At 40.6% G+C, this 15,001-nt stretch overlaps 1 protein-coding gene across 4 annotated transcripts in view; it reads right to left on the bottom strand.

The window, feature by feature from the left end:
- cdc27 (cell division cycle 27) overlaps positions 1-15,001 on the bottom strand; it is a 51,392-nt gene that overhangs the window by 29,345 nt on the left and 7,046 nt on the right. The window contains exons 1-2 of one of the 4 annotated variants that reach the window (XM_054747194.2): positions 11,630-11,726; positions 11,409-11,546 (exon numbers count right to left, since the gene is read on the bottom strand). The exons of the other annotated variants lie outside the window; for them this stretch is intronic. Coding sequence (XP_054603169.1) covers positions 11,409-11,411 — 3 coding nt within the window. The 5' untranslated portion in view covers positions 11,412-11,546; positions 11,630-11,726. Of the gene's footprint in view, positions 1-11,408; positions 11,547-11,629; positions 11,727-15,001 lie in introns of those variants that run through there. 4 annotated transcript variants of the gene reach the window in all.

A 15,001-nucleotide genomic window follows, 5' to 3' on the forward strand; every position in this document is an offset into this window, starting at 1 on the left:
AATTCTACACTCCAATAATATTTAAGATGTGTGTTTTATTCTTTCTGATAATAACACCAGCAGAAGGCTGTGGGCTGGATTAGGATTAAATTACCCAGCTGATGGATCTCTTTCACTAACCAGCTAACTACTAACCTTTCCACCAATCTGTCCTGTGGGACCCTCACCATGTGACCCTCATGTCCATGCTGTCTCTGGAGGAACAGATAGGAGACAGATCTCCTGTAACTTAAAATGAACCAAAGCTTCCTCCCAGCTTCTCTTTAAGCTGAATTTAACATCAGTTTATCATCATGGAACAAAAGAATAAAGTGGAACAAGAACTTCTATCTTCTATTTCTCTCTCCTTATTTCAGAAGATCACGCTGCAGCCGCCGTCATTGACCCCGCCCCCTCCCCACGACCGGATCTCCCTAAATTACAACAAGCAGTCTGACTGAGCGCTTCCAGGAGAAATAATAATTAAATTATGAAAATAACGCGTGTTTGGAGCATCGGTTTGGAGGAGCGTCCTCCGATCGTCTCTCTTGTGTGAGCAGGCAGTCTCTCTCTCTCGCTGATCGAGCGAGTGGAGCGCGCCGCACGACAACCCCCTCAATTAACTTAATTCACGGCCCAAATCCAACAGAACCGGTCGGGCTGATTCGGTTCCGGTTTGGTCTCAGGTGACAACTCCAGCACTCAGCCCTGCAGTACCACATTAAGGCGGAGGTAAATGTGGAGGACGCTCACTCTGACAGATTTGGATGCAGCGCTGGTGCCGCCGTTAAAAAAACAAAACTAGGTTCCACTATAATCGATTATGGCGTACTCCTCTACGATGCAGAATCGTTTATGTCCGCATCCCGATGCATCGATTATTTGATTATTTTCCTCAGCTCTAGGAAAGAAAAATCACTGGATCACGGGAAAGGCAGAGTTGGAAGAGCAGAATAAGAGGAGGGTGGTGATGAAGTTCACGTAAAAGCCAGCCTGAACAAGTGAGTTTTTAACTGCTTTTTAAAGGAGACCACAGAGTCCACTGATCTCAGGCTCTTGATCAGTCCCTGCACAACCAGTAGGCTTTGGTCACTGGACCTCGGGGACCTGCTGGGGTGTAGGGACTAGGCTTGGGTGGCATTACCGTATACAGCAGAATAAAAAAAAATAGCAATGGTGTCGGTTCCAATACGGTCATGGAAAAAAAGGAGAAAAAGACAGAAAACAGTGCACGTAAGAGACAAGAATAAAAAAATGTAATACAAGCAAAGCAAAAATTTATAAAAAAGATAAAGAAAAGTCATTAAAGATCAATACCAGATTTACATAGTATGTGAGTCTATTGCAGTATGCTGCACAGTGCTGGAACCTACGTTTTTACTTTTTTCATTTGTGGTTTTTATCTATTGAATGTTACAACACTAGACTACTGCCTATGTGTATATACGTGTACCTCGTTATTATTTTTCTTCAAATAATTTTTTTAAGTGTTGGTGCTGCTGCAACAAGCGAATTTGCCTACTGTGGGATCAATAAGGTCTATTCTACTCTGATCTTGTTGCGCTGACCACAGAGGTGTGGCTGCACCCCTGTCCATTTCTGGTGTGGTGTCGTTGTCGGTACAGGATCTGCTCGGGTGCAATATCGGCTCGGGGTCCTTCGACTGCCGATGATGTCAAAGTACGGCAAACCCACTCGGACAAAATATACACATCTATACTGTTGGAAAGAATTTAGCAGTTTCGTTGTTAAAATAGTGTTTCTTAAGACTTAAGTTTGTGTTTATAATGGTATTTGTAAACTAAAACACTATATTGTATTCATAATGTTGAACTCCTCTTTGAGCACATCCCTTGAAGGATCATAGGTATTAGCAACACCTATGAAATTGTATTTGCAGGAAAGAAGTGTGTCCCGTTTATTGAAGTATTTTGTATTTAGTTTTTGACGGCTTGTCCATGCGTAGTTCAGTTATGCTCATACTAGCTGCTATAGCCAAAACTCTGGAGTTTTCTGGCTTTACTAAAATGCCTGTCTGTACTTATTTGACTGATGAAAGTTTTACTTTCTATTAGACTCCAAATGTAATCATTTAGCACGTTTCTAATTCATAATTTGTAAGAATGTAATCGGTGATATTAGCATTAGCATTCCTATGGGTTTTTCCACGTATATTAGCATTGCGCTATCCACTTGCTGCCAAATTGCAGCCTTTGTGATTAGAAAATCTCCTTCTGTCACATTGCAATTTAATTGCACATGCAGTTAATCGTTCAGGCCTAATACACTTTTAGTATAGAGCTGCATGTATGTTTTCAAAGAGCTAATGATGGATTTCTTTGTAAAAGTTGTCCATCTTTCCAACAGAAAATTTTCATGTTCAATTCAAGTTTATTTATATAGCGCCAAATCACGACAAGAGTCGTCTCAAGGCACTTAACATAATAAACATTCCAATTCACAGTTCATTGCCTAGACCAACGTAACGTGATAACAATGTAACGTGATTACGTAATTCCGTAAGGTTCATGTTCAGCCAATCAACTACTTTGACGTCATCGGCAGTCGACGGACCCCAAGCCGATCTTGCACCCGAGCAGATCTTGTACAGACACCGTCTTCACAGCCTGGCTGAAGGCTTACTTCTAGAAACACTGCCCAATCCAGGTCAAAACAAGGTACCATCTCGTTGACAGCCAGACCGTTCTGGACGCAATACAGCTCGAGGTTTATGGCTTCCAGACCTTCTTCGCAAACCGTTGTAACATGATGAAGGGGCTATTCCACCGAAGGTTATTTACCCTCTCTCCTCAGATGCCTCTGACACAGAACTAATCTGCATGAGATATTGCTCAAGGTCATGCATTTGCTTCAAAAATGTTTTCCTTTCCAGCCCAAGAGAAGAATGAAGACAAAGGACTCTTTCTTTTTAATAAATCAAAGAATTCTATTTTTAATAAGCTAATTAAACAAAGTGTTAGTCAATAATAAAATGTGAACCAATTTGTGAAATGAAAATATTAATTACTTGATATTATAATCCTACAGAATATAATAAGTAATATAACTTTAGATGTTTCCACTAGAGACTGATCACACGTAATGTTAAGTCACATGACACATTTCCTTTTCTGATCCAGTCAGAATCTGCCAGATCTGACGGAGGCATGGTTTTGGTGGTGCTTGGTAAATCTGTCATCTTTTCATTCGACCATAAACCAAAACATCCGAAGTATAAACTACGCCCACGTCATCTTTAACGCCAGTTCAAAGCGTTCTAGAGAAGTTGTAGGAGTGGCCAATCCGTAACTTTACTCTTCAGCAGAAAGATCCAACGACAAGCTGGATAAAATCTGTTGCTGCTCCAACTGCTGCAACGGTTCCTTTCAGAATAAAAGCTGAACCATCACGACCCCGTTTTGGGTCTTGCTAGATGCCAATAAACTGTCGTGGCCCAGAAGTATCTCAAAAACTGGACTGGTCGGCGGCCGCAGCTGTTCTACAGGCTACGGCTCCAGAAAGGTCCAAGCCGGACCTCTACACCTCCTTATCTAGATGGGGACTTCCGCCAAGGGTATGTAGACCAACAGAATGGCGTCTTATGTGTTTATGAATCTCCAAATCAAAGCTTAGCGTGAAGACATCACCTTCACTCCCATCGGAACTAATCGTTTCTCTGGATTTGGTGGTTCTGAATCTGAACAACATTCCACACTACACCATTCTCCGTCTCACTTCACCTTAGTAACACCATACATTTAGTGTTTAAAGTTAGTCTAGTTTTAATTTGTTTAGTAATAAATCTTTAAACTTTTAAAACTTGACTCTCTTTTGTCTCTGAGTTAATATGAGGTTGTTACATAATCCCTGCAATAAATAGTTCCAATCTTCTGGTTAAAAGTACCCAAAGATCCATAAGATTGATTTCATATTTATTAAGGAATCTCATGTCTTATGGTTCGTTAAATAAATGTATATTAAATTCTTACACCGTGTTGGCAAGATCCAAAATAGCACGGTTTTCCAAGATTGGTGGTGGATTCTAGTGCCAGTAAACATTGCAGACATCACCAAAGGGGCCAGTCCAAACACCCTAACCGAGAACCCTGAGTGACAGTCGGGTTCAAAGTTTCTCGAACATTCTGATGAGTGGCCAAAGACATCTCGGGTGATTGCTGATTGGCTGCACCTGGCGGTAAGGCGTTTCCTGTTTCCTGTTTTCAGTGTTGCACTCCGTGTAGCTGTTTGGTGTTTGGGGCTCGCTAAAGCTGATTTAATTTCTCTGTACTTGGATATCTTTGAGTTATTGTAGCACAAAAGCACACTAAAACGCACATTTTCTGTTGTTCCACCTAGCTTTTAGGGAACCATTTGAGTCTGCACGCAGTTTATTTGGTACTGAACAGTTTGCTCTCGTCCAGTTAGCTTGGCCTCAGCACGGCTATGGCTACTTCTGTCTCTGCTTCTCCGTCTCCTATCTCTTGCTCTCTGTGTCAGATGATTAGTTACTCCTCTGCCTCCTTTAGTGATAATGGTACGTGTAATAAATGTAGCATTTTTGTAGCTTTGGAGGCGAGGGTGTCGGAATTGGAGTCCCGGCTCCGCGCTGTTGAAAAACCTGTAAACAGCCGTAGTTACTTAGCTAGCGCGGGGCTAACTAGCTCAGAACAACCCCGTAGCGACCCTCCAGTGGAACCCGAGCAGCCGGGACCTCAGGCCGGCTGGGTGACGGTACGCAGGAAGCATAGAACCCAGCCCGTGGGCCACCACCAACCCGCCCACGTTTCTAATAGATTTTCCCCGCTCAGTGACGCACCCACTGACAAGCCGACTCTGATCATTGGCAGCTCCATAGTCAGAAACGTGGCATTAGAGACTCCAGCAACCATAGTTAAATGTTTACCTGGGGCCAGAGCGGGCGACATTAAATCTTATCTGAAACTGCTGGCTAAGGATAAGCGTAAATACAGTAAGATTGTTATTCACGCTGGCAGTAACGACACCCGGTTACGCCAATCGGAGGTCACTAAAATTAATGTTGCTTCGGTGTGTAAGTTTGCCAAAACAATGTCGGACTCCGTAATTTTCTCTGGCCCCCTGCCTGATTGGATCAGTGACGACATGTTTAGCCGCATGCTGTCCATCAACCGCTGGCTGTCTAGGTGGTGTCCTGAAAACAACGTGGGCTACATTGATAATTGGAAAACTTTTTGGGGAAAACCTGGTCTGATGCGGAGAGACGGCATCCATCCCTCTTTGGATGGTGCAGCTCTTCTTTCTAGGAATATGGCCAGTTTTATTAGTCCTCCATGACAACCCAGGGTCCAGACCAGGAAGCAGAGTCGTAGTTTAACCCACCCCTCTGCAGCTTCTGTACTGTTACCCACCCACTACCCCATAGAGACAGTGTCCTGCCCACGGCCAAAATCACACAGATTAAATATCAGGCTTAATAAAGCAAATCATGGAAATCTCATAAATATTACAACAAATTCAACTGAGCAGAAAACTAGAAAAATTAAATGTGGGTTGTTGAACATTAGATCCATTTTTTCTAAGACTTTGTTAGTTAATGAGTTGATTTGTGATAATCAGATCTCTTTGCTCTCTCTCACAGAATCCTGGCTGCAGCAAGAGGACTATGTTAGCTTAAACGAGTCGACTCCTTCAAATTATTTAAATCATCACATTGCTCAAAGTACAGGGCGAGGAGGAGGAGTGGCAACCATTTTTCATTCGGACTTATTAATCAGTCCCTTACAGATTAATAGCTACAGTTCGTTTGAACATCTTATTCTTAGTTTTCCTAATCCAGATTGCAAAACTGTAAAACCACTCTTGTTTGTAGTTTTATATCGTCCACCAGGCCCTTACTCTGAGTTTTTGGATCAGATCTCTGATTTTTTATCTGATTTGGTGCTAAATACTGATAAGGTCATTGTAGTGGGGGATTTCAACATTCATGTGGACATCGAAAATGATTGCCTCAATGTAGCCTTTAGTAATATCTTAGACTCAATTGGTTTTACTCAAAGAATACATAGCTCCACCCACTCCTGCCATCATACATTGGACCTTGTTCTGACTTATGGCATTGAGTGTGAGGAAATAACAATCTTTCCACATAATCCAATCCTCTCGGACCACTTTCTGATAACCTTTGAGTTTTTTATAACTGAGTTCTCGAGACATGAAAGTAAATTTCATTATAGTCGGTCTCTATCTGACAACGCTGTTGCGTTTTTTAAATCAACTGTTCCATCTTTACTGTCCTCAGCATCTCAGAGGCATGTAGCAGAGGGCAATATTTTCAGTTCTAGCCCCTCACAAATTGACGCCTTAGTTCATCATGTTAATTCCTCTTTACGTGTGGCATTAGATGATGTTGCCCCTTTAAAAAAGAAGGTAATTAGGGACAGGAAGTTGGCTCCCTGGTTTAACTCTCATCTACGAGCCTTAAAACAAAACTCTAGGAAATTGGAGAGAACATGGCGCTCTACGCACCATGAGGAGGCCTACCTGTCCTGGAAAAATAGTCTTTTGCTTTATAAAAATAAGCTTCAACAAACTAGAACTGCTTATTTTTCAGCATTAATTGAGGAGAATAAGCATAATCCTAAATTTCTTTTCAGTACAGTTGCTAAACTTACACAGAATCATAGCTCTGAGCCATCTATTCCCTTAGCCCTCAGCAGCAATGACTTCATGGGATTTTTTACAAGTAAAATTAATTCTATTAGAAACAAAATCTTTAGCATCCTCCCTAATGCGATTTCTTCTTCCTCAGTAAGTGAGGCAGCTTCAGAGGTAACTGTAGAACCTCATCTGTGCTTGAACCGTTTTGATCCAGTTGAGCTTTCAGAGTTATCAAAAATATTAGCTTCATCTAAACCTTCAACTTGCATTTTGGATCCAATCCCAACCAAATTATTTAAAGATGCATTTCCTTTGGTTACTGCCCCCATTCTAGATATAATCAATCTATCCTTAGTGAATGGGTATGTACCACAAGATTTTAAGGTTGCTGTAATCAAACCTTCACTTAAGAAGCCTTCTCTGGATCCAGATGACCCAATGAATTACAGACCAATATCTAACCTTCCATTTTTATCCAAAGTCCTGGAGAAAATAGTGGCCATCCAAGTATGTGAGCATTTAAACACTAATGCTCTGTTTGAGGAATTTCAGTCTGGTTTTAGAGAGTATCACAGCACTGAAACTGCATTAGTGAGAGTTACAAATGATATTCTTATGGCCTCAGATAAGAATCTTGTGTCTGTTCTAGTCTTGTTAGATCTCAGTGCTGCCTTTGACACAGTTGATCACAATGTTCTTTTAGAAAGACTTGAACATGTTGTACACTCTTAAAAATGCTGGGTTATTTTTCTAACCCAACTGCTGGGTTAAGGCTGAATTTTTAGAGGTTGGGTCAATTTAACACATCATTGGGTTAAAAATTCTGACCCAGCGTATTGGGTTAAAAAGGCGGGAAATAATAAGATCCTCCCCTTTGTCTGTGAGCCTGCTTCACCATTTTAAACCAGAGAATGACACGGACATTAATGGAGCTTCACACCAGCAAGGATTTAAAATAAGGTAAGACGTTACTAATAAAGAGTTTAAAGATTAATTTCATTAAAACTGGACATGTAGTTGATAAAGTAACTGATTTTTAGCCTGTTTGTTCAAGACAATCGACTCATAGTTTAAATTGGGTAGCTGACTACTTAGCTTCCTAGCATCGATATATATATATGTATATATATATATATTATATACATATATATATATATGTATATATATATATATTATATACATATATATATATACATATATATATATATATATATATATATATATATATATATATATATATATATATATATATATATATATATATATATATATATATATACATATATATATATATACATATATATATATATATATATATATATGTATATATATATATTAGATAGAATGTAACACAGAATCCGCAGCACAAGTGTTCTGGAAAATGTTGTGATCTTCTGTCCACACTCCCTGACATAGTGAGGCACTGGGGGACATTAGGCCTTCTGGCTATTTTATACCAGTGGTAGCATCCCCGCTAACAGCAGAGGGCCTTCATGCCACAGTCATGTGAATAATGTAACACATTTCAATTTTACAGACAAATGGGTGGATGTGGCTTTGTTGTTGCTGCCAGTGCTTCTCCAAACTGCACCATACAAGTTGAAGGAGAGCGTTCCGACCAAGCAGAGGTTCAGCAGGCCTTCACTGACTTCCAACCTGTAAGTTCTGTTATTTTTTACTTAAGTTATCATTCACAGCTCACTCCAAATATGTTTCAACAGCTGTTTGTGAAATCACAACCTTTATGCCTAAATCTGTTATTTTTTTCCTCTATCCCCCTCAACTTAGACTGGAACCAGCCTGGTGAAGAACCTGAATGGGACCACAGTGGAGCACCACATGTCCTTATGGCTGCAGAAGACCATCGATGTTCCCAAGAATTTTTTTATCATCAATGGAACTGAATACCCATCTGTTCTTAAACATTTTTTGTGTTGATGTCAACTATCCAAAACCGCATGCACAGATTTGGGGGTTTATTCAGACATTTATCTTTGCATCATGCATCTAATGCTGTGAAGCATGTTGCTATGATGTAAGGTTGATGTTCTGCTGACTAAAGCATTAAGGTGAGTGTTGGGTGTATATGGACATTTACTTCTCTACAGTTCTTCCATTAAAGTTGTTTAACATGTTTAAGACATTACAAGTTACGAAATGTTTAATATTTGTCATTAAAAAAATGCAATTAGTAGTCATTTACAAAACAAGTTTGAATATGAATGCATGTTTAGCAAAAGTAGAAAATGCAACTTTATTTGTTATCTTTGTATTTTGAAAATTAACATAATTTTTGTGATAAAGATTTGACTGAGACATGTTCATTTTGTTTTATTGAATTATTCAATTTGTATTTTATTTATTGTATTGTATTTACTATAAAATTGGGTCATTTTAACCCAAGTTTTAGTAATTTAATAACCCAGATGTTGGGTTTTATTTTTAACCCAGTTTTGGGTAGTCCTAACTATACAGTTGGGTCATTTTAACCCATTGATTGGGTAGAAAGCATAACCCAATAAGCTGGGTCAAACTCATAACCCAACCGCGCTTGGTTAAAATAACCCAGCACTGGGTCGGTCCCTTTTTGACCCAGCACCTGGGTTACAAAACAACCCAAGTTGGGTTATTTTTAACCCAGCAGTTTTAAGTGTGTAGGGATCAAAGGAACAGCGTTAGGCTGGTTTAAATCCTACCTGTCTGACAGATTTCATTTTGTAAATGTACATGACAAATCTTCTTCATACTCCAGGGTTACTTGCGGAGTACCACAGGGTTCAGTGCTTGGACTAATTCTTTTTACTATATATATGCTCCCAATTGGTAAAATCATTAGACAGCATGGGATAAACTTCCACTGTTATGCTGACGATACTCAGTTATATTTATCCATTAACCCTGATGAACCTAATCGGTTGGGTAGATTACAGGCTTGTCTTGAGGACATAAAAAATTGGATGACTCTTAACTTCTTGCTTTTAAATCAAGACAAGACGGAAGTTCTCATCTTTGGACCAGAAATCCAGAAAAGGAAATTGCTTAGCCAATCGCCTGACCTTAATGGCATTACATTAATCTCCGAGAACAAAGCAAGGAACCTTGGTGTTATCTTTGACCAGGACATGTCATTCAAATCCCAGGTTTCACAAGTTTGTCGGATTTCCTTTTTCCACCTTCGGAATATTGCTAAGATTAGAAGCATACTTTCCAGGAGTGATGCTGAAAAACTAGTTCATGCATTTATTACATCAAGACTGGATTACTGTAATTCATTACTCTCAGGAAGTCCACAGAATGTAGTTAAAAGTCTTCAGCTTGTCCAAAATGCTGCAGCTAGAGTTCTGATGAGAATTAAAAAGAGAGATCTTATCTCTCCTGTCTTAGCTTCCCTACATTGGCTACCTGTTAAATTCAGAATAGATTTTAAGATCCTTCTTCTCACATATAAAGCTCTTAATAATCAAGGTCCATCATACATCAGTAATCTGATTGTTCCATATGTTCCTAACCGAGCACTTCGCTCTCAGACTGCAGGTCTACTGGTGGTTCCAAGAATATCCAAACTTAGGATGGGAGGCAGATCTTTTAGTTATCAGGCTCCTCTCCTGTGGAACCAGCTCCCAGCTTTAGTCCGTGAGGCAGACACTTTGTCTACTTTTAAGAATAGGCTTAAAACATTTTTATTTGATAGGGCTTATAGTTAAAATCTGATGTTAGCCTAAATCTGGACAAGTGGGGGATTACAGGGAGGTGGAGTGTACAGTCGGTAAAGACGGCTCTCCCTTGCCCTGCCTCCAACATGCCTACATCTAAATAGGATAGGTTATCCAGAGTTAACTCTGTAGTTATGCTGCTATAGGCTTAGACTGCTGGAGGACACACTGACCACTTTTCACACTCTACTGCTTTCTTCTACAGTCTGCTCTTTAACTGTACTATTTTGTGCAATTTCAGCTGTTAACTTTATTTTCTCTGTGAGTGTTTTTCTCCCCAGAAGAAGCTGCGATGACGTTCTGCTGAGCTGTGGTGGCCTCATGGAGGGGGCCATCGACTAGCACACTGCTGCTAACCACTAATACATTCTCTCTCTCCTGATAATAACTTTTTGTTTTCATTGACTTTTGATGTGCTAATACTAGTTTATCCGTTTAATTATAGATCCACTAGGATAAATACAATAAAGTTTATCTTTCACCAAATACAATATTTACTAAGACATCGCAATATAACTATAGACACATTACTTGTGTGTGTGTGTGTGTGTGTGTGTGTGTGTGTGTGTGTGTGTGTGTGTGTGTGTGTGTGTGTGTGTGTGTGTGTGTGTGTGTGTGTGTGTGTGTGTGTGTGTGTGTGTGTGTGTGTGTGTGTGTGTGTGTGTGTGTGTGTGTGTGTCTGCTCTGTCTTCTCGATCCCCAGTGAGACGTGGAGGATGGCTGCTTATACTGAGCCAGGATTCTCTGGAGGTTTCTTCCTGTTAAAAGGGAGTTTTCCTCTCCACTGTCGCTGCATGCTTGCTTAGTATGAGGATTGCTGTATAGTCACTGACACGAGTCAGTGACTTGATGCAATTTGCTGGGTTCCTTATATAGGAAACATTATTTCTGATTGGCTTAATGAACTGTGAATTGGAATGTTTATTATGTGAAGTGCCTTGAGAAGACTCTTGTCGTGATTTGGCGCTATATAAATAAACTTGAATTGAATTGAATTGAATTGAATCTGCCAGGGGTGTCGCTGCTTAAGCTTGAGATAAGGTCACAAAGATCCGGGAAGACTTTTGTTGAAGTGCTTACCATAAATCACCTCAAGGCAGGTCAAGATCCAGAGCTTGAAAAGCCCAGAAAACCACCAGCAGGAGCAGCAGCTAGACAACTAGTCGACAAAAGGTGCTTCAGAAACCTGAGAGGGCTGGTTGGGACCATGGTGTGGATCTGGAGAGCAGTTAAAAAGTTCCTGAGTGCCAAGACCAGAGATCAAGAAAAGTGGGAGATATACTATCCTCAGGTGTCCTTACAGTTAATGAGAGGCGAGATGCATTTCAAGACCTTTGCCTAGCAGCACAGGAGGGCATCAACTTCCCGAGCACCACAATGGACAGGCTAGTTGTCTACAGACCAAACAAGTGGACTTGTAGTTTGTGGTGGCAAAATCCAAACATTCAGAGAAGACCACAGCCATCTAAGGCCACCTCCGAAAAGTCTGGTCAGATCCTGGCACAAACTTTGTTGGTGCAAAACCTGCATTAAAAGAGATGTATATGTACCTGAGACAACAAAACCAAGACACTTGAAGAATATGCTGCCAGATATGAGACCACCTGGATGTGGAAAATCCTTCCTGGTGATTTGCCGCACTGAAATGGGGCCACCAAAGCTGCTGTCAGAGTTACCAAGAGAGCCTGACATAGTCTTGATAATGTACCTTACCTTCAGTGAGTTCTTAACAGCCCCCCCCCCCCCCCCCCAAGAAGAAATGTGGAATGCTGCCGTCGCCATGGCAACTCTGTCTCCCTATCCCAGCCTGGGTGGGACTGCGAGCTGTGAAAGCCGCTGAATCGTTCCAGGAGTCACTGTGCCCTCTAAGCCAGGGGTGTCAAACTCATTTTAGCTCAGGGGCCACATTGAGGGAAATCTAGTCCCAAGTGGACCGGACCGGTAAAAAAAAAAAAACTTCTGATTGTTTTCTTTGTTTTAATACAATCAATATGAAACAAGGCTGGAGCCTGAGGACAGTGTAGTACAAGTACAACACCTGAAGTGTACTTGAAAATTTGAAAAAAATAAAAAATCAATACATAATAAAAAATTCCTTAGTGATTCAAAGAGCTTACAGATCACATGGCAAGATCAGTTCCATGTAGCACTTAAAGTATATTTGACTCATTTTACTTTACATCTTTTAGCTTTCACCAGCACATCAATATCAGAAGTCACATCCTGGGTGGCGGCCAACTTCAGGATGGGATTCAAGTTCTTGTGTGAGCCTTGAGCGCAGCTTTGTTTTATTTATACTCGTTACAGAGAAAACTTGCTCACAAAGAAAAGTTTATTTTCACTCTACATTGTAAAGTATGAAAATAAAGTTTTCACAACCATCTCGGGGGCCGGATTTAACGCGCTTGCGGGCTGCATCCGGCCCGCGGGCCGCATGTTTGAAGCCCCTGCTCTAAGCCAAACGACCTCCTCCCCCTGTCCAGACTGAGGTGACGAGCACTGCCTATCGTGGCTGCATTCACTGACGTGTGGAGAGTCCCAAACCCTACCACCCCACCTAGTGGACACTTATGTTGTGTTATGTCTGAAGTCTGTTGCATTTCTGTCTGAGGTGTTTTTTGCATAGCAAAGCTGCCCTCCCTGTGGAGGGTAACTCTCAAGTGCCTTTTTTTTCCTCCGCCTGACCCAATCCTCATGTAAACCCCTCTGATCTCTATTAACGTAGCGCAACTCGGGTTTTGAATGACCACAGTCACCAATTCTTGTCATGTGTCTTTGCCTATGTATGTCTGATCTCAGAATTGTATGTACTGGCACTCTAATTTCCCTCTGGGATTAAATAAGTATCTTTGAATTTTGAATTGTATGTATGTCGGATCTTGAAATTGTCTGTACTGAAACAATTGAATTTCCCTCTGGGATTAATAAAGTATTTTTTAGTTTGAAGTGGTTATTTTGATCTCAATAATGTTGAGAATAATATTGTTTATCGTCAATAACTTGTTGGACAATATATCGTCCAGTAACATTTGTTATCATCCCAGGCCTAGCTACGCTTCTCTTAAAAAAAGAATCAGTGTTTGTACTTCTACTACGGGTGTAACGGTACGCCAAAATCGTAATCGTTTCGGTTCAGAGTTTTGAAGAGCTCGGTTAGATAAATGTTTGGTATATTATTATTATTTTATAAATATATATATTTTTAATGTGAATATATATATATTTTTTAAATATATATATTTTTAATATCTAAAGCGGCTCCTATAGTGAGCAAAAACAGGTGTCATCACAGGCTGCTGATCTATGATGTTTTTAATTATTTCACAGGTTATTTGTGCAGCTATGAGTGTCATCTTCATACAGACAAGTGTTGTGTTTGACTGTTGATGTTCTGTGTTCTTATTTCTGCAGCGAGCCTTAAAAAACTCACCTCACACCACCCTGAGTTTCTTCTTTAAAACTTGTATTAAATAATGTGCTGTATTTTTTGTTGTAGGATGAAAACTTTACATCAATGTCATGGAGAAAGTTCAGCAGACGTGTTTGTTTATATTTTTGCCGCTGTGTGCTGGCATTGTGAGAGAAGGGAGGAAGGGAGGGGCGACACTCTGTTCAGCGTCTCTACAGCCTCCAGTAGCAGCGACAGCCAGCTGGTTTGATCCGCTCTGAAAAGCATTGATCAGAGTTTGCAGATCACTTTTTTTAAACGGAGATCGGGCGCGTGCAGCCATCATGCGTCATTCAATACAGCCTCCGTGCGGAAACACCCCTAGGAACTTTTTATCTGCTGCACTTAAATCACGCAAATAAAAATTCATTATTTATGGAAAAAAAATCAACCGAAAGGGTACGCAAGAGGACCGAACCAAACAGGCCGAACTGAAACGGTTCAAACACTCCGCCATGAACCGTTACACCTAGTCTTGGGTGGTATACCGGTTCATACTAAAAACCGGTGTTTATTTTGGTTATGATATGAATTTTTCACATACCGCTATACCGGTGAATGGCCTAAACAACGTACAGAACGTTCGTAGTAGTAAAGTGTTTCAGCAGGGAATCATTTCACTGCTACACACAAACACCACAGCGTGGTGAAACCAAGAATGGCGGCTGGCGGGAGCTGTCACAGCGACATCAAAATTTCAAACCAGAAGAACTTATTCCAAAAAGAGGAGCCACATTTGTTGTTTGGAGGTATTTTGGGTTTAAAAGTTCGGACGTGGAGCAAACAACTATTATATGCAAATGCTGTCAAGCAACGGTGGTAGCCGGCGGGGGTAATACCAGCAACTTGCTTCATCACCTCAGCTGAAAACTCGTCTTGGAATACCAAGCATGTCTCAAGCTTCGATCTGCACCCTCCACCTCCAAGGCTAAAATGGCTATTAGCAGTCAGAGTCAGACATCCATTAAAGACGCGTTCGCCAAAGGGACTGTATTTTAAAAAAAGCAAGCGTTGGGTCGAGATAACCAACGCAATAACGTTGGATGTTAAATCAAAGATGGTTAACTGCACAGATTACAGTGGGGCAAAAAAGTATTTAGTCAGCCACCGATTGTGCAAGTTCTCCCACTTAAAATGATGACAGAGGTCAGTAATTTACATCATAGGTACACTTCAACTGTAAGAGACAGAACGTGAAAAGAAAATCCATGAATTCACATGGCAG

This window comes from Nothobranchius furzeri, chromosome 6, assembly GCF_043380555.1.
Source record: "Nothobranchius furzeri strain GRZ-AD chromosome 6, NfurGRZ-RIMD1, whole genome shotgun sequence".
Lineage (NCBI taxonomy): Eukaryota > Metazoa > Chordata > Actinopteri > Cyprinodontiformes > Nothobranchiidae > Nothobranchius > Nothobranchius furzeri.